A 27552-nucleotide genomic window follows, 5' to 3' on the forward strand; every position below is an offset into this window, starting at 1 on the left:
GCTAATAGTTAGGTCCCAGGTAGTTGTTAAGCTAAGCATTTTTAGGGCTTGAATGAGATAGTACTTTCCCGCCAACTTTTGTTTTGGATCCAATTCAGTCCATAGGTGGTGGCCCAGAGTGCCTTCTTTCGTGGCCCTGAGATGGTGACAGCTTATTGCAAATGCTGTTTTACGTGCCAAGACCCGCCTCCATATACCAAATTCCAGTCTTATTTAAGAAGCAGAAACATTGTTCTGTAAATCGTTGTGAGTGTTCTGTCAAGTATCTCACTGTCCTGCCCCTTAAGTGCCTCACTCATACACTCATATATCCATGTCGGGAGAATCTTTGCCTTGGCCACCTGGAGGATAGGCATACGTGTGGGTCCTTTTAGCTTTGTGTATACAGCTCTGAGAGCAAACAATAGTGCAGTGCCTTTCTTCTTTATTTCGATCATCTGGCTCCTGTGTCTACCGTTGTCGTTGAAGTGGACTCCTAGGTACTTGTGGCATTTGGTTGCTCCTACTTTCTCCTGCTCAAGAGACCTTCTGGTTATTCAGCAGGCCCTTCCTAGTTGAAAATGCGCAGGTGGCATCCAATAGGCGTTGCAAGCCGATCTTTGTTTTGCTGTTTTGCATTCAAAAAGTATCAGCCATACTTCGCTGTTGGATCTTCAATTAGAATATAATCTGTGCCCTTCAGAATCTATGCTTCAATCCCTATCCCATTTCTGGCTTGTCTTAGTTCCTTGGATTCCAATGATTTCCTATAGTGAAGGAGAGAATCACTTCTGCTCATCAACTTTGTTATGAATTCTCTGCGTAAGCAATGTTGTCTTGCATAAGTGCACAGATGGCAGCAATGCTTCCTTCCAGGCTAAGTCTGTACAAGGGGAGATGACTCTGTGGCTAAAAGCTCAGAGAGATTACTTCCTTCTTTGTCTTGCTGACATGAACACTGTTAAAATGCAGTTTCTAAAATAAAAACCTGCCTATCATGCACTCATTTTGTTAGCATTGCTGTGTGAAGAATTCATTTTCTAGGCCCTAATCCTTATACACACATGCTCTTATAACGTATTAATATGTCCATGTTGGGCTCAGAATGCTCCGATCTGACTTGTATGTAACATGCTTGTATTACCAGGAAATCGTTGCCCCCAATGACCGTGCTGCAGATCCAGATTCATGAAACCGTGAACAAGTGGGCCCTGATGGTCATAGCTGCCCCAGAAGGAGCGGGTCACTATCCATGAGAAGTTATGCTTGTACCACTTCTTAATGATGAATGCCAAAGGCATCACCTTAATTAGATGACTAACAGTGTTGGTTTGATTCCAGATTAAACCTGGAATATTCCTCATGACTGAGAGAAGTGGATTTCCAATGCAGGCGTAAGCATGCTCTCAGGGGCAGGTCCCGTGTCGTCAGGATATGCAAACAGGGAGAATAATGGGGAGTCAAAACTCCCACAGCATGTTCAACTAATATATCATTAAGGCATGCCTTCAAAAAAGAGAAAACAAGCAGAGTTTTCTGCAGAACTTCCGGGCTGGCTTTAGTGCTGGTGGCGCCCGGTGCGAGAATCCTTTTCGGCGCCCCCACACCCCAAGACTGCCTCCTTGGATTCTCTCACTACCACCAGGCATAAGTGCCCCTCATCTCTCCGAACATAAGTTATTGCTAAAGACATTGCCTCCCCCTGAGTTGGGCACCCCCTCCACAGGTCAGCGCCCAGTGCGACCGCACCAGTCGCACTGCCCTAAAGCCGGCCCTGAGAACTTGTGTCTGTGCCTGGCGTGGCTGAAGAGCGCTGATATTCTGATACTCACATTTGCCACATACTGCCTAGAAAAGGCTGCACGCCATGCCCCTATGTAAACTCGGGTGGTGGTCTGCATCACAGGTCAACAAATCTACTCATTGAAAGGTCCACAAGGATTCCCAGATCACATGTTCCATAAGACCTGGCCACCTAATAATACTGAACGTCCCGTGCCATTGTGCAAGAGACATTTGCTGAAATCACACAGGTATTCTGACTTTGAGGGAGAGACAATAGGGGTCTGAGGTGGAGCAATCCGAGCCTTTTTGCCTGAAAACATACATCAGAAGTTGGAAACAGATCCTTTTAACACACAGGAGAACTCGTGATAGTCAAAGCTTGCAAGGTCTGTTTACAGAGAGCCCAGTGCTCATCACAACACAAGGAGCACACCTAGGGGACCATACAAAAATAACAATAAATTGTAACATATCCCACCCTGCAGAACAAGGGGCACAACCCACAGTGGCAAATAGAATACAAGCAGAAATGGGAAGGGCCAGAGCTTCTTTAGTAGCTTTATGGTTTAAAATGTACATATTTAATTAAATAAGGACAAATGTACAGATTTAATTAAATAAGGACAAAGTCCAGAGATGCCGGACCAGGAATACCTATTCCATATGTAAGGTGTAGCGAGGATTGGGAGGAGAAAAACACAGGAGACAGTAATATGGCCTGTAGTCACATCTGCGATGTTATCATTTGCGTAACTATTTTGTGATCTTACGATTTTTAAGCACTGTTCCTATGTCTCCCTCTACATTCCCCCTACAACCTGTTTGAACAAGCATAATTATGCTGGTTATTTCAACCACTCTGCATCAGTATACACGGTTTTGCTCGTTTCAAGTTTATATCAAGTGTCGCGTGTTGAGGATTACGTTTATTGCATTAGTAACTATAGCAATACAAGATCTCCTCCAGGGGCTTACTAAGCTGTGGTGTATTGATATTGGAAAATGTAATGAAGAAAATGAAATAAATGTGCGCAGGATAACATTGATTGGAAAGAACTAAAAAAATAAACTTCAGAACTGTAGAAAATCAGTTTTACCTTTCCAGTTTCTAATATCTAGTTTGGTGCCCAAGAGTTTGATGCCTAGAAATTTGTTCTACACTAAAGGGAAAAGCATGGAGTATGTGTTTAGTTCTTTTTAGCTTTTGTTGCTTTCGTTGTCATTTTATTTTCTCTCTCTCTATACTTTTGCCATTTTTTTTCGGTTTCATGTTGTACAGAAAGTAGACTTACTACTGCACTTCCAGCATTCTGAGAAACCATGTCCTGTACATGCTACTTTCATGCCCTGCCATAATCATTGTGGTCGATGCACTTTTTCATCTGTGTTCCGGTGCACTGATTGGTGAAAACCTTAAAAATATATGTCACAAGGACTAGCCTGATGGAAAGTTGAATAGTGAAACTGTCACAAAAATCTTTGATTGCTATTGTAAACTAAGGGTCCTAACTGAATAAATTGTTGTCATGTGTGCGCGAGAAGTGCACAAACGCAATGTAGGCAGCATATGCACACAGCACAGAAATATACATTTTGTCTTAGAATTGAAAAGCAGACATACCCAGTTTAGTTCAAGAGGTGTGGGTTGGACAACTCCAGGAAAATGAATACTACTACTTACAGATGTAGTTATACAATTCCTCCACTTATAGATCATGAGGTTCTCCGCACCACCCTGGGTTGTAATGGCGCGACTAGTTCCGGTGCGCGATCACAGGCATTAAGCACATATTACAAGATAACTTACGATGCACCACTCAACCTGACTGTGGACACGATGGGCCAGAACAAAAGGGGGGGGGTGTAACTGTTATTAGTTGACAACTTTAATTTTAAAGTCAACGTCTAAAACTTAAAGTAATGTATTATACATGTGCACAAAACAGGGCACTAGAGTTAACTCGCATATTGACCATGTATTACATGCACTGAGATGTTGAATAATAAGTATAAAAGGTAAATGTTTGTAGATGACGCATGTGATCATGTGTGTAAACCAATACAATTTGGTTAAAAAAAAAATAACAATTCCCATACTTTTCTGTTCCCCTTACCAACAATCATGCTGATTTAGCAATAAGTGGAATTACAAATGGGAAAAGGTGCATATTTTTCATATTGTGTTTGAGGAATGGATTAGCATTTTGTAAAAGTAATTTTCAACAAGAAAAAACAGACTTGTATCTTATGAACCCAAAGTGTGTGTGATGTACCAATTTCATAAATAAGAAATACGTAAGATCAGGATAATAGGCGACAGGAAGCTGTGTTTTGTTGTAATTAACCTTTTATTTTTGGTTCATATACACACCATCTAATCACTTTTTTTGTGGTAAAAGACACATTCATTAAAAGTTGAAAATTACTACTACGCCAAAAAAAGCTTTCTAAAAATGTACAGTTACAAGTGTTAAGTCCTTTGCATCAGTTTTCATTAAGGTGTTGAGAAGGTGTTCATTGTTTGAGACTGCTTCCTCTGTTTGCTAAATGTGTCTAAAATTAATATAGTTTGGACCTTCCAATAACATGTGCAGCATAGTTTCATTTGTGCTTGTCGGGCAATAGAAACAAACGGCAGGGTGATTAAAGGAATATTTGAATAAATCTCAGCCACAGGTGACTGCTCGGACCATATCCTGATCCATCGTTTTCCACCCTCTGTGCCTCTCCAGACAAAGACCAGCCAAATGCAAATGCACCTTTTAAACTTTCCAAACCCTTTTTTGCCATATTGTGGCTGATCTCCAGCTGGATCTAGGGAAGAACTCATTAGACTAATTAAACACAGATAACTGCAGCACAGTATCTTATATTCATTTATGATAAAGACCTCGTTGATCTTGACACCAAGTTTTATAGACCGCTGCCCACTTGAGGGAGCGGGCAGACTCCTCGCCTCTACTGAGAGCCAATGTTCCATTTATAATAAGACGGGCTAAGATTCATTTGTATTGGCCTTAAAGTAATGATTGGCACATGGTACAGGCGGCGTCCATGGACATACACTACTGAAGCTCAGTAACTTCTTGGAAGTGATTGATGCGTTATCTGATGAGGCCTGGCTGAGATGTACAATTCACTCGGATGACAGCTGCTTTGTTGGCTTGTCACATTGACTGATTTTTTTGTCACTCTTTTTCTAAGAAAAAATCCATATACTTATTCACTCGCATGCGATTGGTATGCTGTCGTGTGACAGACTTAAGTTCAACTTCCAATTTTGTATTGTAGCAATTAATTTACTTTGTGTGTTAATGGTGTATGTTTACTGACGTTTTTTTAAAAAATTGTTTTCATTGGCATGCATACAGGAAAGATACAAGGGGAAAGGGAGAGACATGCTTCACGAACATAAAAACACCCTATTGCAGAAATGGATCAAAGGGTTAAGGAGGAGGTGCAACGTCCGATACCACCTCAAAAGCATCAAGCGTCATAAATGCATCATAAGCGTGTGAGTCCAACAGAATGGGGCATCCTCCAGCCCGAGGCAGTCTTAGCAGTTAGTACTCACAATTGGGAAGCTTCGTCCGGGGTCATTGTGTTCTCTGTGTGCTCTGGAACCCCATCCTCGCCCCGCAGTCCCAAATGTGTAGCCAATTGGCCCCGAATGTCCTTGGGTCAAGATCGAACTGGCATGTGGTCCCAGTATTTCACCAGCTGTTCCATCCAATATGTGGCATCCTGCAGCCAGTCGTCAGTTTTAGCCGGAGGTCATTGTCCCTAGTGAATGGCCATGAGGAGCAGCGTTGCTCTGAGCCATCATTCTTCAGGAGGAACCTCTTTCACGTATCCCAGCAGGGCGACCTGCTGTGCTCACTAAGGGAGATGACAAGGGATATGGGCCACCTCTCCATAGACACTAACCTAGCAGCACGCCACTGCGGGACAGTCCCAGGCCAGATGGAGAAACATGTCCACCAGAACATCACATAACAAACAGCACGTATCCACCACAAGCTCAATCCGATATAGTTGGGAAGAAGTACGATAGAGCCTGTGCAAGAATTTAAAGTGGATGAGGCTGAGCCTGTAGTTCCGGGAGACCGCACTGGACTAAGAGCAACAGAAGCGCCATTGTGCCTTCGTGATGTGGGCAGTAGTCTCTAACTCCAAGCCAACCCGGGCCTGGGAGCATTGACAGGTGCCTTCTCCTGCATCGTGGTATACAAACCAATTATAGGCTTTTGAGGGAAGGATTCGCTTTCAGACATGTTTATGAGTGAAGTCTGGGTGGGAGGGGCACCAGGAACATGGAGTGGAGGGCGCAGCAGGCAGCACGGAATTGATGATGCACAAGGGTGTTAAGTGCTATGTGTGGGGATTGTGCACCTGGGCAGGGTGGTTGAAGGGAGTGCTCAGATGGTTAGAGGTTGGAAAACGTAAGAAGTCCCAGTCTTCGAGCTCCTGGACAAGCGCCCTTATCTGCCATCATGGCAGAAGAGATAAGGGGCTCCGCCAAAAGCGGAGTAAAAGTGCTGCGGGTGTGGGCTGATGTGGTGCCTCAAAGAGTCCTGGTACCGTGGATAACCAACTAATTGAGTCGGCCGGGGGAGCCTCGCTAAGTGGCAGCCATCTTGCTCTCTGGTGCACCTGATATTCACTAACATTCTAACAGAAAAGAGGCATCTCAGGTATAAATACGTGCTGGAATCTTTCAGTAGAGGGGCTGCTTGTATTACTCATGTTTTATCACCATGCTTTATCCTCATGCTGTCTGTCCAGACTTAATGCTGGCACACGTAAATTGGTAGTGATGATGAACTCAACAAGGGTCACATTAGAAAATAACCTCAATTTTAGGGGGATTGTTCTAAAGGTAGGAATTCCTAATGGCATTATCCTGGAGTTTTGCTGCTTAAACCCGTAATTAATTTGATGTATGTCAATAAAAGTTATTAGTAATATTAACATTTGTGATCTGTATTAGTAAACATTAAATGTGTCAATCGGTGTTTGTTTTACTGTGACATTGTATTAATGATGTTGAAAAAGTACCTTAAAATACATGATACATGGCGAGGTTATCTCACTTGATCAGGCACCCTTGGGCAGTGTAGAACAGTAAATGTCACATTTAACCAAATATTGTGTAGATATATTAGTGGTTCTTATTTAGACAATTATTTTTCCATGTATATTTCTTTTAACTATGGCTTTCATAATTACTAGATATTGACCATTTTTTAACCACAGCCCAGTGGTCATTGCTAAGCTAACTCATTACAAACTACTAAATCAATATGTTTATGTAACAAAGCATGTTTACAGGCTTGTATTGATCCTCTTCAACACTCCTCCGAGACCTACCGACACCATCCAATTCAGTGATGCACATTGTAGTAAACTTAAACACCCTCACGGAGATCCCCCGCCTTATTCCTCAAAAGGAATGTCCCTAGTTACTTGATACCTTACTTATGTAGTTCTGTCTCCCAATCTGTATTGATAAAGTATTCATTTTAAGTATCATAATTCTATGGAAGCAGATCTATCTAAGTGTGGTTAGGGTACACATATACCTAAGCCAATGCACAGTTGTCTGGTTGTTGCTGTTATTTATTAAATGTTATTTAAACCTAATATTAATCAGGGGGGACTCATTTATTTAATAAATATTTTCAAGAGCCTCTCACATGTATCTTTTTGCATTTAAATGCTCCGCATCATGCTTGCTTCCCTAAGATGTTTTTATACATATGCTAAATTTTCTTGATTTTGGTCTGGTGACTATTAGAACAGCGTCTTGTCCCCTCTTAACATTTCATTTAACTGATCTTTTTAAAAGTTGGCAAATTAATATAAAATGTGTCAAGGATTCAGTTAGCATATCAAGAGAAATACATTGACAGATCTTTACAGATTTGGATTTCTGAGTCTGACAGGTCACCCACAAGGGATATGAGCTCTTCAGAACTTCAGACATTGATAAAATATCATTGAATACATTTACTACTGGTATAGATGGTTTTCTATGAAATGGTATCCAGCCTTTGCATGACCTATATAATGCTGTTTTAAGCGTTACATTTTAGCATATCACTTACTTTAGAATTTAAGCATTCGACTTCTGGGTGAAATGTAGGGCATTCCAAAAAATCAGGGTTATTCTCCGTAGATAAACGTTAGCGATTAATACAATGTGCCAATCTTTAGTGGAACCTGTCAGCCTCTTTCTCCAATTAATATATATGTTAAATGCAACTCAGTTTTAATATAGGGTTTGTTTGCTGTATCTGTATAACTTTCGACCACACTTTTAAATCTTCATTTTTATAGTTGTTTATGAATTACACAATCATCATGCAAATATTAAGTTCCCTTTACAAGGGATATGTAACTGCTGATTTGGCTAAAAGCGGTGTTTGCAGTTAAATCGGGAGTTATACGGTATGCAGAAATTCTACTTGCCTGATGTTATCTCCTGTGAACATTTCTCCTGTTAAAGAGGGTGTAATTTGGGGTGGGGAGGGCACACAAATAAGTAATAACATGTAGGAATCGGTACAGGAACTCATGTTCTAACTATCATTCCTTATTTCTCTGGGGCAGTATTGGAATTAGCCAGTATCCTTGCATCACATAAGTACTTATACCCAGGGTATTGGTACTTTCAAGTGCTGACATATTAATGTGGAGGTCATGCACATGTTGGAATTGGAGCCTATGTGGTACAGTAACATTACTTTAACGTAGTTGCCGGTTATTGAACTATAAAGTCCATTTACAGTGTAGTTCTGTCATCAACTAAAACCTTAACTTAAATTTGACTTGGCTGGATCAAAAGGCCTAACTATGTTCCTTTGAATCCCAGTTCTCTGTATCTATTAAGTAATTTTGTCAATCACTCACTCATATCCTAGGCAATAAGCTTACGTATTATTAGGCTTTGCATACCTAATATTTCTTGCTCTGTCTGTGATTTTAAAATCACTTTGAGGTAAATCAATTTTGAAAGACCTCGTTCAGGGGGCCACAGGGCATACAGGCTACTTGAACCAACCATGTACTTGGAGTTATTTGCCACTGGTGTCCTGGGGTTTGTCCTGCTGTGGCTGTGCACTTGGCTTTCAGGGTACTGAGGGCAAGCAGCCAAAGGCTTCTCTGGGGAGTTGTCTTGGGGGCATGAGCTCAGAACTTAACGATCAACCAACAGACAATGTCATCCCAGTGTTTGTCTTTCTGAAGAAAACTTTAATAACACAGCAATACTAAATACTACACATCCCAATTTACGACTACAGTGTAATACCCCTTATTATAACTTTCCTGTATGCGTTACACCCCCTGTGCTCTCTCCCACCTTGGTGACCCTAATTCTTATAGTTCACCTAGTAAACTTTGGCATGAGCATGAAATAGATCGGTGAAGATTACATTCCCCATAGGGTCAAAAGTGCTATTATTTCACTTTGTCCATACAGCTGTCGTTGTAGGTAGAAAACAGTCTCAAGTCATCGCGCTAACTTAAGTACGTTGCAGCAACTTGGTCAAGACCGGAGGCATCTCTTCTCTAGAGAGGGACGTGCGGAGGTCGGGCCAGTCCATATCTTAAGCTTGCACCCCCTTTCTAGGGAACAGATGGATGCCGCCCGGTGGGCCTTAGTGCAGCAATCCCAAGGTCCTCTACAGTCACAGTCTTCTTCTGGACCTGTGCACACTGAACACATAGTACGGGAGCTGCAGCCCACCTTACGCCAGTGCACAGATCGCACGTCAACACAGTTGTAGCCCAACTCAGGACATTGCAGATGGATTACTTGGCTAGGCAGCTATAGCCCAAGTTTCGCCAGTGCTTTTCTCAGTGGGAACAGTGGAGAGAGACTGGGACACCCACTGTAGAACAGATTACTTCAGGCTTCACTCTGTCAGGCTCTTTGCTTAATCTGAGTGCTCCTTAGACCGGGAACCCGCTGGGCTTACCCGCCTGGACAATCGCTCCTCTTGCAGGGCTAGGTAGACTCCTTCCATCTCTCAGCAGGCTCACAGGCTTCAAGATACTAGGCAAACACTGAGCTCTTATAGTAGAAAGTGCAAGCTTCAGGAGCTATACCTTACCTCTGGGAGAATGGCTGTCATCGAGATACCTTACCTCTGGGAGGCTGGCTGTCAGACAGACACCAACCCACCCCAGCCCAAAGTGAGGTTGTTTGGATCACACTTTTATACACATTTTATAGACATAGGATGTGGATCCACTGGCTCAAATTTCAGACCTGGTCTAGGGTGGTTCTCTTAAGTGTCCTTCTCAGCCTGCTCTCCGAACACAGCCTTTGTGTAAAGTTGTGTCTCAGAGCACGTAGCTTTAAGGTTGTCTCCAAGTCGAAGAACCCATAACATGGACACACTAAGGGGTGAGATCTCTGCTCTTAGCTTTCACCAACCTTTCTAGAGCAGTAATCAAGGGCCCACAAAAGAGCAGGCCTGACCTAGAAACGTCCCCACCTTAAACAACAGAAACTGCAGTCCCACCCCTAACCACTACCATCAACCAAATGGCCTTGCTCAGAAAGAACTAATCAACAACCCCTTTCTAACAAAATCTTCATGACATTTCTAAAGGTAGCACTGTCTCCATCACGCACTCTTCAGTGTCTGGATCTCAGCTTCAGGAATGCAGACTATACACTTAAACAGTGTACGTAACCTATCCTCTTCTGCCATTCTAAAGCAGGGCATCTAAAATGGATCCTACTGGCTTCAGTACTCGGATTCAAAGAACACAAATTCCTACTACCACACACCTATTACACACACTGTGCATGCACATGCGCTCGACATACGGAATGTCAGAGCAAGGTTCTCGGTCTCATATTACCACATCATTTACATATAAGGGATCAGTTGCCATGCTGTCCCCGTCACAGATTAAAAAGGTCTGCTCAAACTGAGGATTCACAAAACATGGTACGTTGCCACCTCTTCTTTACATGCTAAACCCAGACCATGGACAGTAGCCCTCTGTCCATTATGAGAGCATGCTTTGTGCACCTCTCCAGGTCAGGGGGCCGGTTCTGATCCTTGCATAGTCAGGCATAAGCCTAGACCTCCGTGTGCACACACTATGTTAGAGTGATGCAATGGCCAAAATAATAGGATTCTCAATTCACTAGCAGTTGGCACCGAGGGCATAGGTGCATCCTAGATCATCATGCAGGGGAAATAGTAATGTCTGATAAAGCTCACTGATGCCATTAACAGTGCAGGCTCCCAAGGAACGGTGGAAGGGAGGCTGGGTTCGAAGAAAAAGAAGACTTACCCAGGGCGCAACTCGCGGCCTCTCCTCCCCTCTGTTTTCTACTCCTCCTCGACCACGGCAGCATCCAGGCTTCGAGACTCCCCTAGCCAATCACGACACTGCTGTCACCGTGGTTCGGCACTCAGACAGGGAGTAGGAGCCCAATGGAGAACATACTAAGTGCGCATGATGGTTTGGCTGGCTGAAGACGGCCGACCAAACCGTTATGCGCACTAATGCACAACATCTACTCCTCCCTCAAACGAGCCCAGCCCATCTCTGCCTTAACCTGGATCCAGTCCAGTATAGTAAAAATAAAATTATAATAACGTTTAGTTTATTATTTTATTTTTACTTTACTCTGCTCATAGAGCAGTGGGGCAACCCTCCTCCGCCTTAGTGGAGGAGCCGCCACTGGCCATTAAGCATTGTAAGACCAAGAACTCAGTCATGCGTTGACACCTTTAAAGCTTTCAAATGTGATGCTGACCACATCACGTTTTGCCTTATTCTTCGTGGCGCTATGAGCACGTTATAAAAAAAAACTATAAATGCGTTAGCAAAATGTTTGCACAATTTGCTTTTTCATTTTATGCAATCGTATGTTTAAAGGATGCCTAGGGAGCCATGAAGGCCACATACATTTCGGATTGTTGATATATTATTTAAATATTACCTATTTGAAAACCAAATGTGTGAAATATTGAACCACGGGTCAGAAAAAATAGGAATACCCATTATCGTGGATATTGACGGATGATAAACAGCGGTGTTTTCAGTGTTTAGCTGAGGTCATGATCATCCATCAATTCATTGAGTTCACTCTAGCATAACATAAGATATGCCTCTGCCTGAGTGGTCAAGCTCAAATTCTGGTCATGTTAGACGAAGGGGAGTGTGTAGATGGCGGGAATAGAGAACATCAAGTGGACATGTAAAGTAAAAGAATGCGTTCTGTTGTGGCAAGACAGCTCAATAAATGTTATGAATTGCTCATTGGGTTCCTACCAAATCTCAGTCAGTGTTTCAACAGTGGATCAATAATAAATGCTAAAGGGCCGTGCAAGGGAGCTTTTAGGTGTTTTAATATGTGGAGAAATTAGGACAGGGGAATTATATGAAAAAAGACTTTTCACTCTAGTTTCTCCCTTGGATCCATGTCCTTATTATAGCAGAGATTTGGAACGTGGGGTTGTTTGCTGCTCAATTCCAAAACAGAGTCATATTTATGCATGAAAATAACAATCTGTATAGCGAAATGCAGTGTATTAATACATTCCACATTTAAATAATTGACCTTAAGCTACTAAAATAACTTACAGAGGATTTTTGGTGCACAAAATATCATACAATGTTATAAAATACAATTAAAATGTGGAACACAGTTTTGAAAAACTCCTTCCATCTTCTTCCAATTTTATGAGTTGGGTTTCTGGTGGTGCACCCCCTTCTAGAATGTCTAGAGCCCTAACTGTATAAAGATTACTGAACTGGCTGGAGGCGGAGGAACGTCGCCCCCCTGACATCAATAGGAACAATAAAAAGATAATAATGTATCGTTATCATTATTTGTTTTTACCTATTGAAGTGAGTGGCTCTCGGGGCGGGGCTGGCCAAACCAAGGGAGAGGAGTCGTTTGCACTACTTAAGCGCACATGATTACTTGGCCGGCCCGAAACAGTCCTGAGCACTTTGCATCTTCCCCACCAGACTTGCTTTACACAGCTTGATGAGGAACATGCAAAGCCTCCCAGTCCACGTCTGAGCACCGTGGTTCAGCGCTCAGGCTGATCACAACGCTGCATTACAGCGTTGTGATTAGCTATGGGGAGCCCGGGTGTTTCCTGCTCCTTCCTGCAGCCGGCAGAGACAGGAAGAAGAGGACTGAGAGGAGGCAGCAGCCGACTGTCTTAGGTAATTGTTTTTTTTTGTTATTTCGTTCTGTCCTGCACCCCCTGTCCCCACCCCAGCCCCACCATTACCGATCGGTAGCAGCCTCTACTGCTTTTTCGAAAAGATTTGTGCATATTTACTGGACAGAACTGACAGTGGCAGCTGCTCCTGATGCGACGTGGTAGGGCGGGTGGGGGGAATAAATCCGAAAACAAAGAATAAAACAAAAAATAAAAGAAATAACAATTTACCTGATGCTGCGTCCACTCCATCTTGCTCCTCTCCCGATTCTCGACTGACAGACACAGCGCAGGCTCCCAGATGCCAATCTCAGCACTTATTTCATGCTGGGAATGTTATTCCCCGCATGAGAGAAGCGTGCTGGTATTGGTCTGAGGGATTGGTTTGCAGCTCAGACCATGCCTGGGAGACTGTGGCTTTTCTCCACCCAGCTGTGCAGCCTAAGATGGCCAGTCAGCCCCGTCATGCGCACTTAGTAGTGCCCACAACTCCTCCTCCTGGATGGCCCTGCCTGCCGTGTGACTATCCTATCCAGTAAAGGCAACAGTGAGAACATGATAATAAAATTATTTTATTACCATTTTATTTTTCACTTTCGCCTCTACTGGGTAGGAGCAGTGGGCGACGCTCGGAGAAGCCGCCCCTCCAAAAGAAAAGCAAAAAATGTAATTCTCAAAAAACTGATAAAACAAATGAGGTTTGAAATTGACCCAGAAAGCCCTGAAGATATGGCAGAATGCATCCTGTTATGTTGGTATGTTTGCGGCGGCTGTGTCCCTGGCTTCTCTTCAGCTCTCAGTGCCAGTGACGTAACGAAATTTGAGGGGGCCCCCCTGCAAGGTACATGGAGGGACCCCCGCTCCGGTTTTTATCAGGAGCTCTTGGATGAGAGTACTGTGCTGAGGGGGCCCCTGCATCTCGTGGGCCCCCCGCACCGCGGGGCTGCGTGGGCCTCTGTTACGCGCCTGCTCAGTGGCCACGGCCTTTTGTTGCTCTCCACCACGCTGCCTACGCCTCCTGTCTTTACCAGAGCTCTCCCTTACAATACTTCTGACTGATTTTACTAAACAAACCTTGGTCCAAATGCTACATTTGTTGACACGCCAGCCACCAATTTACAGAGCGAAACCTATGTTTTTAAGTGACCAATACTTGGCTGGCTAACACATCATTTTGACAAATTCCTACAGAGGCAGATGGAAAGCCCTACTAAAAGGAGCACAAACCGTGTTTTCTCCGTGTTAAATATGTTTCTTTAAACACAGACGTGCGCAGCATAAACCCTGCAGCATAATACGGCATTTTGATTTGTTTAAAGTTCTTTATGGCTTCAGCACCGAAGGCCTTTACGGCATAAGTATGAAGGATGTTAAATTTAGTATGAGGGAGTCCGTGGCAGCACGGGTGCAGTGCTCTTCAGTTTACAAGTCTACAGTTCGAAGCCTGGGTCAAAAGACTTGCTTAAACATATTCGTAAGGAATTATCAAATATTGTTGGGCAAGAAAACATGAGAAACACACCTAGAATGTGTGGTTTTGCATTTGTAAAATATTTTCGCAGGCCGAAATTATAATTGTCTTAAATTAGAGGTTTTCAAACTTTTGTCGGCTGAGCCCCCCCCCCATAGTAACCTTTTTACACATCGAGCCCCCCCCCCCAACACCACCTGACAAAGAAGTTCCGGAAGCTGGTACTCTGCATCATTGATGGCCATTCCCTCCTGCAGAGCCCAGGTCGTATATTTTTTTTGTTGCAAAAACAATTTTTTATTGCATAACTCAATTACAATTGCCATCTGCAATGACCAGCATATCATTGGTCTTCTCCCAGTAATAAGCACCATTGCATAGTACAGTGTAGACCACTTCCAACTACCAATGCACTGCCCCCCAACACTCCCCAATGCAGATACTCCCTCCCCCCACCCACATGTCAGTGTGCCATAACCGCAGGTACCGGGATAAATCTGTCTCGTAATTAGCCGTGTGAGCGGCCGCAGGCTACTCCCCACCCCCATGGTCAGGCGACAAGCAGAAAGGAGAAGGGAAGCCCTCCCGCCCTCATGCGTGACCCGTCAGCTGCCTCTCCACCGCTACGCTGCTGCATGCTGCTCCAGTGCTTCAGCGCCCTCCTCCGCTCAGAGCCCAGGTCGTATAGGGCATATAGTATTAAATAAAGTAAGATTGTTTAGGAAACTGAAGTTTTTGTAGTGCTTGTGCTTATTATAAAGTTCAAATGAAAAGTCTCCATGAAAAAATTAGCACAAAAAATTACATTGGTGCTTTATTTTTCACATAAAACACAAAATGTAGGATAGATTAGTAAAAACACTCCCAAAACACAGGTGAGGGTGTGCCTGTTTTTCTCCACAGAGACAGTCAGTGTGTGAATGGATTCTTGCTTCTGCCATTCTTTGGTTGTGCTCCACTTCCAGTCTTGTACAGTACCTAGAAACAGGAGTGCTCACCAAATTGTGTAATATATTTTTTGCAGTTTTATATATCGTGTACATAATCCAAAGGTATTGGAGCGCTTTACAAGATCATCTTTTACATTACACAAGCACACATTCATTTTTTGTAAGCACAGGGAGATTAAGTGATTTGCTCAGAATCACAGGATGTTGAGCAGACACCAAGAATTAAACCTGGTTCCCCAGCTCCACAGTCATCAGCTCTGGCTGTTGCGCCACATCCTTGCCCCTAAACAAGATATCAGAAAAAGGGGTTCCACAAAACAGGCTTTCTGACACAATTGAAAAATCCATGGTTATGTGGATTATGGCCAGGAGTTGTCATGCCAGTAGGAGGCCAGCCACAGTTTTCTAAGAAGGTCTAGGGGACATTTACATCATACACATATGATATTAGTGAGTCAGGAGGATATATACATCTTTATTCTCTAGAAGCATCAAGAGTCAACTTGTTAGCATAGTTGACTTATAAAGAAGATCGCCTTCCAATGCTTCAGAAATAGCTGCACAAGAAAAGCATTTAAATTTGGTTTATGACAGAAGTGAAGACAGATGGTAGGCATAATTCACAATATTTGTTATATTAGGCTTGTGGACTCAGCTCTAGGGATTGGAACATGTTAAACAAGCACCAGCGACTTTAATCAAGGTCAAATTCATTTTTCGTAAGTCACAGGTAAATTAAGTGATTTTGCCCAGGATCACATGATGTCGAGCTGATGCCAGGACTCAAACCTGGGTCCCCAGAACCAAAGTCAGCACCTATGGCATTAATGCCAAATCCGCTTCTCCTTGAAACATCCAACGTTCCCCCTAGTAGTGGGACGAAGGGGAAAGGTGCGATGCTTTAAAAAAATAAAACAAAAAGCTCTTCACTCTTACCTGCCAGAGAATGGAATCTTCAGGAAGGATACAACCGGTGTAAATTCCTTGCAGTGAAATGCAGTAGCTGCCAAGGTACAAACCAGGATAACCTGGAGGGGGAAGGGTTCAAGAGCGAAGCGAACGACAGAAACCAGATGTTAAATTCAGCAACCACAAGGCAAAAGTGAAGAAGTGCTGTTTCATCAGCAAAGTTTTAGTATTTTGCAGCTTTATGTATACAAAATTCACAGCACTCCCTAGCATCTCTCCTGCTGTCCCGTTCGTTGGAGGAATGTCAGTGCTGACGTCAAAGCAGTGCTCTGCTGCAGGAACTACATGCTGATTGGCGGTTCTGAATGACTACACCAATCAGAGAGCCCTAACTCGAGATGGGGATATGAAAAACAGGCAGCAAACATACTTCCAACGTGGGAGGCAACTAGGGGCGCAAGTAGACCCGAACTTCGGGGGGAGGGGGCTAGGACTGGTCGCGTACGGTGCAGCAGTCTTTTTGTGTGACCCTCCCCCAATTCCTCCTTCTTCATGAATTCCCTCACTACCACTCACCAATAATGCACCTCCTCTCTCTATAGCCCCTTTCTGATCAACATTTCACTTTTTTTATTGGGCTACCTGTAGTTACTAACACTCAGTTCTGTGATCTGCATGGTACACGTTCTTTGTAGCAGGCACATTAGCCCTCTGCGATGTGTGGGTTACAGGAGTGCCCTTGTGAGCGCACGGTGAGCGATGCGACAGTGTGAGAGAAGGGTGAGAGGAGTGACTGCAGGGTGAGTGAGATGACCATATGAATTTGGACGCAGATGTAAGTCCAGAGTAGGACAAATTAATGTATGGTTAGTGATGGGCTTGTTTGAGTGAGATTGCAGAGTGAGCAGTGAGGGGGACAGTTGAGTGAAGTGTCACATGAGCAGGGTGAGTAGTGTGCTCGTGTGACTGCAGGGTGAGGTACAGGGTGAACAGCGCAAGAGCATTCTGAGTGCAGAGTGATCACTGTGAGTGCAGAGTGAGCGGTGTGCTCATGTGACCGCAGGGTAAGTGGAGGGAGAACAGTGAGAGTTCATGGCAAGTGGCACTGTGAGTGCAGGGTGAGCGGGTGGGGTGAGTGCATGGTGATCAGTGTGAGTGCATGGTGATCCCTGTGAGTGCAGGGTGAGTGTGAAAGTGAAGGGCGAGAATGAGGAGTGAGGAGTGAGTTATCTGAATGCAGGGTGCATTCCCAGACACAGTTGAAGTTACTCCGCATGTTATTGAGGGCTGGCGTAGGGTTTCAGATACAAGTTAAACTATTGCTTTTATGGCATTATTCAGGGTCCAGGGATCGAGGGTGGAGGAAATAAATATTGTGCTCATCCTGCAACAAACTTTCAGTCTCATGATTGGGGTTGTCAGCTCATTATATTGATGTCCCGGACGGTACAAAAATAAACAGTCTCCTAAATCCCTATTTTTAACATTTATCTGTGCATACTTGGAACAGCAAAAATAAATGGAAAGCATTTTTAATTGTGTTATAGGGCTGGCTGAATGATCCATGACTGATAATTAAAGGGAACAAAGATTATAAAGTCACATTACAAATGAATACATACTATTTGATTTATAACCCTATTTAGTGTCAAGACAAGGCCTTTGCAGGCCCTTTAAACAACATATGGCTGGCATTTTTCTTTTGGTAACCCTACTTTAGATTCCATTTTATGAAATGCATTCTCACACTAAGGCAGTAAAAAGTAAAATCCAAATGTAAGAAGTAGACAGAGTGGGGGCCCAGGGGATACTGGAACCAGAAAACAAACAGCCTCTGTAATCAGTTTACTAAGGTATGCAAATATGCACATGGTCTTTAAAGACCTGTGAAAAACTTGGGCGTGCCGGAGATAAGACTCCTTCCTGACACTGCCCAGCGGAGCCCCCAGCAGCTTGAGCTGCAGCAGCAGCAGCCCGGGCTGAGACACAGGACGGTGGGGCTGAAGCCCTTTCAGGCTAATGGGCGTTGTGCGCCTGGAAGCAAAAGCAACAATGGAAGGTGAAGTGGTGGGGTGGAGTGCGCGCCCCCCCTGAGGGGATGCTGCGCCACCCAAGGGGTGCGCGCCCCACAATTTGAAGACCTATGTCTTAAATGTACAACATCCACTCCGTCTGAAACTATTACAGGGAGGACATCTAAGTGGCAAAAACAGTGATCGCCACATACAGTTTTCTTGGTTGCCGCTGGTAAATTATATGGTTGGCTTTAATTCGACGTTGGCTTCGTCTTTACCTGAGTAGAGTGTGTGTTTTTTTGTGAGATCCCGATTGGTATAATTTTTGATTAATTTTCACCTTTTTTTCTCTTAGCTACCTTTTAGTATTTTCCGTTTCAAAGAAATGCTCTGAAATGAGACTAGGTTAGTACTTGTACCCTGCCTCAGAACGTGCACCCTGGGTTACCGCAAACATACAGCGCAGGCGGCACACAGAAAGTAACTTTAAAATGGATCCACTGGAGTTTTATCTCAACCGTGCATAACATTGTGTTTTAAACCAAGGAATTGTTTGTCTATTTCAATGCTTTTGCCATTCAGTGATAGAGTAAATGGTGCTCACCTTTACAAGATGGCTCTTTCTCTGCTCTAAATACATTGACATCCCTATCGTTTTGGTAGTAAATTTGGCTAAGTCCACTGGTACATATACTCCTGTTGCACCATATTTTTCACCATCAACCTGCTAAGCTTTACTGCTTAAAACACAAAAATAATTTAATGTTTCCAAGCTAACGTAACTCAGACATAACATGATTGAAATATTTCTATTGTTTTAAATTAGTAGAGCACATCTTTATTTTGGTTACTGTTCTGCCATGCAATATAAAACCTACAGCATCTACTAAGCCCCCTGAAGGGAGTCAGACTGGATCATCCTACCTTTCAGAGAAAACCGTTTTTTCAAGACTAAAAGTCTCTTCACTTACTTATATAGGAGGAGCATTGGATGCCGGGTAATAGTTCTGTCATAGTCAAAAGCTGTTCCACAGATTCGCTTTAATGCCCTGAGGCATGGGAAAAGCCATACTAGTGATATTTGTGACTGACTGATCACAAAAGTATGCTATATGTGTGAAATAAATGAAAAGTTCTGTTTATTTCATTGCCTGGTGTCCAAGCAATGATGATTTATGGGAGTGTATACACATACAAGTGTTGCCTTTTGCCAAAAGTGAATGGAACGTTGGGATGATTGCAAGGGTCGCCAGACCGTTACTTCAAGCCTGGTTGTGGTTTCTGTCACATGTTGGTGTCTCTCTCTATTGATTATGAGTGCAGAGCTCTACTGTTTGCCTATTGGACGGTTGCTCCTGTGTAGCAATGTGTCTCGACATGTTATAACTGTAGAGCTGTATTCCATTATCTGAAGCAGGGCTTCATTTGTAAGAAAATAAGTGCCAGGGCTCTCGTCAGGAGGCCACTGAAGCTTGCACCTCACATTGTCCCTGCTATGCTGCCAATGATAGTAACAACAAAACTACTATCACACTTCTACAAGCTTGACAATTCAGGCTATTGCAGCCCCGCCAAGGCTTTGAGAATGGCTTGGATTGCAGGTAAAAGTAATTTTTTATGTAGATTGAATTATTTATTAACTGTTGTTGTGGTCAACTCAAGATTAGCCAGACAGCGCCACCTTGTCGCAAACTGTCAAACATCGGTGTTGACAATTAAGTGCCAGTGCAGAGCACTGGAATCCACTGCCTCAAATTAAGCACTGATCTGAAGGTAACGGTTATAAAATTGGAAAACGTGACTTCAAGAAGGTTTTCCTCTGTGGATTGTGAGGATCCCGGAATTCCAAACAATTAAAATGTTTTGCCCGTGTGTGCAATGAGAAGGAGTTCTGAAGAGCATCTATTGGCTCAGATTGCTCTTCTTCATGTGGTGGTCCGTTGGGGTGCTTTTGTTGGGTTTCCACCTGAGTGATCAGATAGTTCAGAACAGAAGCTGGTTTTTAAGTAGGGTTTTATTGGCCCTAATAAAAATAAGAAAAGTGCCTCCCTTTCCTCTCTATTTAGGTAGTAAAAAGCACAAAGGGGATGTAGTGGACCCCCTCCCAGCCTATTGCTCCCTCCGATGCAGCTGCACTTTTAATATTGAGAGCTATGCCGCTGACAGAAGCTTGGGCCTAAAGACTAGCAAAAGCATAGAAGACTTTCCATGTACTCACACTACTCAGATTGGATCCCATTATCACGTAACTTGTACCAATTATACCAACTTACTTTTTGCAGTGGATTATGAGCCCTCAATGAACTTCCTTTGTGTCGTTGGTTTGTTGTATTTCTTCTGCCCGTGAACAAATGATAGCTTTGTTGTCTTAGCCTGTCATAGTCATAGAAACTGCTAGATTTTTGTACGCAATACAAGTTTGAGTTTATCATATCTTTCGAATATGTAAAAACCTATAAATTCTGCTCTGCGTAACGTTTTTAAAACCAGATAGGTATTTACCAAAATCCTTTTCCGTAGCTCCAAGTGATAGGTGTGTGCTCTTTAAATGGGATGGTCAGTCCTGGCCAGAAAGACTGTCGCCAGACATTTGTGCCTGACCCAATGAATATAAACCAGGTAATTCATCTTCAGGGGCGGCTTCTCCGTAATGGCGGAGGAGCGTTTCCCCACTGGCAATAGCTCATGGTAGCATCCTAACACATCGTTCTTTTGCTCACCATGCCACCTCGGTTTGAACCCAGTCATTTGTAAATCAGCCTTGACCCTGCCCCTCATGGGAACAGTCCAGTCTGTACCGCCAGGCCAGGTCCTCACCAAACCAGAACATAAGGAACCTAAGACCAATTTTGCCCTGTTAACGGCTCATCTGCCAAGTATAGCTTGTTTCTAGTGGCACAGTGAGCATGGGAGCCATGTCTGGGCATTTTCTTGACACTTAGGGTGGCACATCAAACACACAGTAGGTGATGAGAGGAATGCTTGCAATTTGTCTAACCCCTGGCAATCACTCCCATCACTTTTGTGTGTTTGATGTGCCCCCCTAAGTGGCAAGAGTATGCCCAGACCTTGTCATGGGTTAAGCATTGAGAGAAGTAGGCCTGGGCGGAGTTCACGATGTTCCGCTATGTGGAACTCCGCGATGTGACCAAAAACTCTGTTATGCTGTGCGGAGTTCCGCAAGCAGTGGAGTGCATTACGTGACATTGATTTTTAGCACCGGGTGTTTGTCCCGTGCTGTAAAATGGATGGCACCACATGCAGCGCAAGAGGGCGCTGCTTCTTTCTACCGATCGAGTAGATGTTCTCTAGTGGCAGCTTCCTCAACGCGAACAGAAGGTTTCTCAATGCGTGCGGTAGCGACCACCTGCGACTGCCCACTTTGCAAAATCTCGCCGTGTGGTGGTCTGGAGTAAGATTTTCCTCGCTTCCAACTTTATGTTGGCCAGAGCAAGCAAGTAAAAACTCCACTCCGCTCTGCAGAGTGGAGTATTTTGGAAGTCCACGCGGAGTGTGTAGTGGGAAAAACTCATCGAGCAGAGCAGAAATTCACACCCAAGGCTTAGAGAGAAGAACGTCCCCTAACTTGTCACACAGTGAGATAGGGTGAGTGAGAGTTGCTGATCCAACCCACTCTGTAAAGAGGAGTCACTTATAGACAGTCTGGCTTAGGCACTTCAGGGCATAAAATTGAAGTTCCCACATCAGACTCTATCAGTGACGCTCCCCCTCATCATGAGGGGCAGGCTCTCACAAGAATTTCCTGGCTGATGAGGTCATGCCTTCAGCGTCGTGAAATCTTAAGCCCGGCAAAGTTTGGCTCAAGCTACCAGGTGCCTGCACATTAGCGCATTTAAAGCACCTGGTTGCCTGACCCAAACTTTGAATGTCTGTCAGGCTAACCTTTGCTCAGCTGGACAGATATTCATCATGCTAGAAAAAGGGACGACGACAGGTCCCCCCCTCCATTAATTATGGGCTGTGCCTGAGTATGTGCATAGAAATCTACCTTCTTTTGTGCACGTGTCCCAGTATCGTGATAATTGGTATTTACACTGCAAACCTACAGCAATTAGCGTGCCTGTTGAAGAAATGGTTGGTAATGCTGAGGTGCAAAATGTGATGTAGGGCAAATATTTTTCTTACAGCACTATCAGCAATAGACGAGGGCTTTGCTACCATTGGTGCAGTGTCACAGCGGCCCAGGGCCCTAAAAGGCCAACTAAAACCTGATAGTGTCTCTATTTTACTACATCAACAGATGTCAAGGGCGGCATTCTCCTTGCCTGCATCAGGGCTGATGTCATTCTTGCTATGCTACTTGCAGTAGGGCAAGCTTCCACCATATATAGGGCAATAGAGGCTCAACACAAGCCATATTCCTTCCACAAGCTCCACAAGCAGCAATAGTAAGTGCAAGCACTAGACATGTTTCATTCACAGACTGCTTGATCAGCTGTAGAGCACGCATTCTTCACACACATCACGAGCAGCACTAAAGCAGGGTTTCTAAGCATACAGCATGAGAAGCAGTAGGACAACAGCAAAGAATCTGTTGTAGGGGACCTATTTTCCATGCTCATCAGCATGTCAAGTTGCCTCAGCAAAGCAGTTGATCTACAGTGGAGGAGGCTTTCTCCCTATTCACCCTGATCTCCAATAGATGCTTTATTTTACACAAAGCATGAGTAGTAAAAGGGAAAGCTTACTTACCCAATATTATGAGCACCAGTAGGACAGGCTTCACCCACTTAAAGAAAAAGCAGCAGAAATACAAGCTTCCTGAACACACACCAGGATTAGATAAATACACTGATGTGATACATGTGCCATATGCCTTTTAAAAGGTCATGGCAAATGACATTACAATGTATGTCCCAGCAAAGTTGAAAGAATGAAGTACACACTTTTCCCGCACCCATTGAAATTGCATACAATCACCAAGTGCTAAATACTCGGCATTCAGTTACTTAAATGAGGCTATGTAAAGTGCTCTGATACCCTATTCGGGTCAAGTTTGCGCTATATAAAACTCTGTAAAACAAAATAAAAAATATAAAAAATGAAATGAGCAGCAGACGATCAAGCCTCTTTTGAACATCACATGATAAGCAGCCTTGTAAATTTCATCCGGAAATAATAGGTTCATCAGTCGAGCAAACTTTCTTTAAACATAGATGAAGCAACAGGAAGAGCTTCCTTTACATTCATAAATGGCAACAGTCACAGTGCAGGGTTTCAGCATACACTAGCATGTGCATCTGTACAAAATGCTTCCTAAATGCTGGCCATCGGTAGCAGTACAGCAGATACAAAATGATTAGCAGTAAGGGGTGCTTCCACAACACATACCAAGGGCAATAGTAGCCTGGGCGTTATACATACATATTATGAGCAGCAGGGTCATCAGTGTGGCAAGCTTCCATCGCACACCAAATGAGCAGCAGTAAGACAAGTTTTCCGAATGCACTATGGGGAACACTTGCAATTGTCTTCATGTATATCATGACCAGCAAGTCAAGATACATACCACCGCTGATATGTGTGATACAAACTTGTCCCAGAGCAGTCAATGATATTTGTGGACCAATATTGCCCTTACGCCCACATACTACCTGTGGGCAATGTTTCTCTACAGTTGTTCAGTGTGTGTGTGTGTGTGTGTGTGTGTATATATATATATATATATTTATATATATATTGACTGCAAAAACCATGGGTTTCAGGGACGTTATAATGAGAAATTAGCATTTAAAAAACCTTTGAAATTCACGGGGAAAAAACCTAGGTTTCAGGAACATTATAGTTAGTAGGACATTTCACTCGTACAAAACCAAAGAAATTCTGTGTTATAGTTAGTTGAGCTAACTTTAACTTGCGCCCCCGCAATGCACAGCCGATGACGTCACATATTACATCACTCATGACATGATCAGTGACATCACTGATGACATCTCAAATGACTTCACTGATGACATTACTGATGACATCTTCCAGTGACTGTGTGTTTCTGTAAAGAGTAAATATGTTTAATATATGTAGGCCAAGGTGTATTGAAGAATGAGTGGGTGTATGAGTGTCTGACTGGATGATTTAGTAGGTGCATGACTGACTGTATAAGTGAGTGATTAAATGTATCTTACTGAATCCATGGGTTAATGACTGATCTGTGTAAATGTCTGTATCAGTCTGTCAGTTGGTGTATAAGTGGCTGCATGGCTTGGTGAGTAGCTACATGAGTATCTATATGCGTTAATGATTGGCTGTCTGAGTACCTGTATGGGTGCCTGAGTATCTGTGTGGGTGTGTGGGGTGTGTGTGACTCTTTGCATAGATGTGTGAGTAGGTGATTCACTGGGTGTATGGGTTCAAGAGTGCATCTGTGAAGGGCTGAATGGGTGGGTGAGTGTGTATATGGGTGTGTTGGTGAGTGAATGGATGTCTCAGTGGTATATGTGTGAGTAACTACATATGTGAAAGGCAGTCTTTGAACCTTGAGTGTTGGAGTAAATGACTATATGTGAGAGTGAGTTATTGTCAGAGTGACTGTATGGAGGAGTGTATGCTTGTGTTATTGATTGTATAAGAGAGTAAGTATGTGTATGTATATGTATGAATAAGTGAGGTGGTGTGTGTATAACTGTATCGGTGAGTAAATGAGTGTGATTGATTATTTGCAGGACTGACTACCTGTGTGACTAACTCTATGGATGAGTGGTAATGTGTAAGTGTCTGTATAAGTGTATGAGTGCAAATGATAGTGCTGTATTGATGAGTGACTATGTATGAGTGACTGTATGTATCAGTGCTGTATGGGTGAATGAGTGGATGTGTGTAGAGATCTAGGAATCAGTGAGTGGGTATGTAGTAACTGGTATTGGTGTATCTATTGTTTACAACATCGTAGTTTTTATTTTAGAGTGGGTGTATCAAAGGTTAAGTTAGGGTGTAAGGAGGTGCATCAGATTTTCACATGGATGATGTCAGGCAGAATTACTCTTTTCTCATAATTCAAGCATAATCTTGCAGAATTCTTAAGTAATTCCACATGATTATGCTACACAGATTTATGCAAGTTACATCCACCCCTAGTGTTAACCTACTGCTGACCCTTCTAACACACATGCACACAAAATAACTAGCATTAGGACAGACTTACCTTTGACACAACATGAATAACATTAGGATAACCTTCTCCACAGACCACCAGATAAGCAGTACTCAAGATAAATCCACATGCAGCACAGACAGCAGTGGGGAACTAATAACAGCCAGAATGTTCTACAGGAAATCTAGATTATTTTAAATACAGCTGCTGCTGCAGCATACCACCATGCCTCTAGTTATCACCTATGTAGCAGCAGGCTAAGATCCTCTACACATGGTATGAAAAGGATCACGCTTTACTCCCATTATGATATGTGGGAGATACTGCCCCATCTACTTTATGTCAAAAATAGAAACATGATGTCAAACGCTGGGGCAGAATAGTTTTCCATTCCAGACATTCTGTCCTTCCATGTTATTAATTTTGACCCACTCTCAACCATTTCTTAGAGCGAGTATGATCTCCAGCTCTCCTTATGTTTATTATCTAGCAATAGAAATTGAAGAGTGCCGATGCATTTTATGCCCTTAACTGTCCTCTCTGGCCAACTGCTATCTCCAAGCCATAAGCCGAAGAGCCCATTTCTTTTTTCAAAAACTCTTTGGGATCGTCTGCCTCAGCATACTTTCCCTTTTGCCTTACCAAATCAAACTATTGGACCATGTAGGCAAGGCTCACCTGTAGCATTTTGTGATTACATTTGACATTTTAGTTCCCTTTCCCACAAATTCCAGCAAGTAAGAGACAGGAATATTTACTCTCTCCATTCTTCATGACCTATGGGTGGACATGGTAGATTTGGGAGCGGGTTATTGCTTGACCATCAGCACCACTTCAAGGCCTCTCTAAGTTTCGTATCATTCACACTATCTTGGTGTGTACCTCTTCCTTTTTAACTGGGTAGTCTGAAATGGTTGATAGCTCCATTTTAAATCTTCTCTTAAAGAAGTGTGTTGGAGCACTTCCCAAAGTTTAGTGTTTTTTTTTTTTTGTAAACAAATTTTATTAGTCAAATGTACAATCAGCGGAGCTCTGTACCCCAGAAGCATCCGTAGCAAAGTTTAGTGTTTACTGATTTACATTTCCGTTTTCATCCTTTTGCTCCTCTTTGTCAGTTGTGCTGTATCATCAACAGAACACCAGTTGCTACTTTAGTTAATTACCTCAGGTCAAGCACAGCCTACCATTTCATTAAGTGATCTCCTCTAGGCTGGATTATTGGCAGCAGCATCTATCTGGGTGTACTTAATCTTGCTGTAGCCCACTTTTCAAGGCTCGAGAATGTACCTTGTTAAACTGTTCAAGTTATTTTGCATATGTACTGTTTTGCTCAGCTACATTCGCTTTCCAGTCTGTTTTTTGTTATTTCTGCTCTTTCTAATGCCTAATGCTCCCACCTGTCTAGTTTTCGCTCCAGAGTATTGTCCTCTAGTATGTTTTTCAAGGGTCATGCGGTTTGTGAGGGTGGTGCCGTCTTGTAGTCACACATTTGTCAAAGAGCCAGGCACCGCGGGATTACCTTGGTCATGCCGCTATGACCGCCGCATGCACAAGAAAGAGCAGGGATACACAAAACACAGCCCTGACGAAGGACCCAGACCCGATCGGGCCCCTAGAGAGGGACAAAACCTGATGGCACAGAAACAAAGGGTATAATTGAATAATTGAATTCAATAAAAACCCCTAAACTCACATTTTTATCCATACCCCAGGTACCCTCCTAATAAAGTAAAACCTTTGGGTAAACCCTTGAGATATTTTTAAAACATCACTCTTCTGGATCCCTGCTTATCCAGTTTTGTATTTATCTAAGAACTCCCATTCCACCTATGGTGGAGTCCACCCTGTTAGTACCATCTTACCTGAGTGTGTATTGGCGCCGATGATGAAGCATGTCACAATAAGTGAGTGAGGCGTCTACTCCAATATCTTTGGATATCCCAAATCTGTAGGACAGAACACAGGCAATATCTGACATCCTAACACAATAGGAAACTTGATGTTTCCTTGTTAAAATCTTTGACCTATCAGTTGCGTGTGTGTGTGTGAGTATGTTCCATTCGCACACAGCACAAATAGCATGAGGTAAGCTAACTCCACAGACAGTATCTTCAACAGTAGTGAA

At 43.3% G+C, this 27552-nt stretch overlaps 1 protein-coding gene across 1 annotated transcript in view; it reads left to right on the forward strand.

The window, feature by feature from the left end:
* The window catches only part of MACROD2 (mono-ADP ribosylhydrolase 2), a 2183495-nt gene extending 2178279 nt beyond the window's left edge, over positions 1-5216 (forward strand). Inside the window, exon 6 of the mRNA XM_085612704.1 lies at positions 5136-5216. Coding sequence (XP_085468830.1) covers positions 5136-5137 — 2 coding nt within the window. The 3' untranslated portion in view covers positions 5138-5216. The remainder of the gene's footprint in view (positions 1-5135) is intronic.
* Positions 5217-27552: the final 22336 nt, after the last annotated feature.

Source organism: Triturus cristatus, chromosome 6 (genome assembly GCF_964204655.1).
Source record: "Triturus cristatus chromosome 6, aTriCri1.1, whole genome shotgun sequence".
Lineage (NCBI taxonomy): Eukaryota > Metazoa > Chordata > Amphibia > Caudata > Salamandridae > Triturus > Triturus cristatus.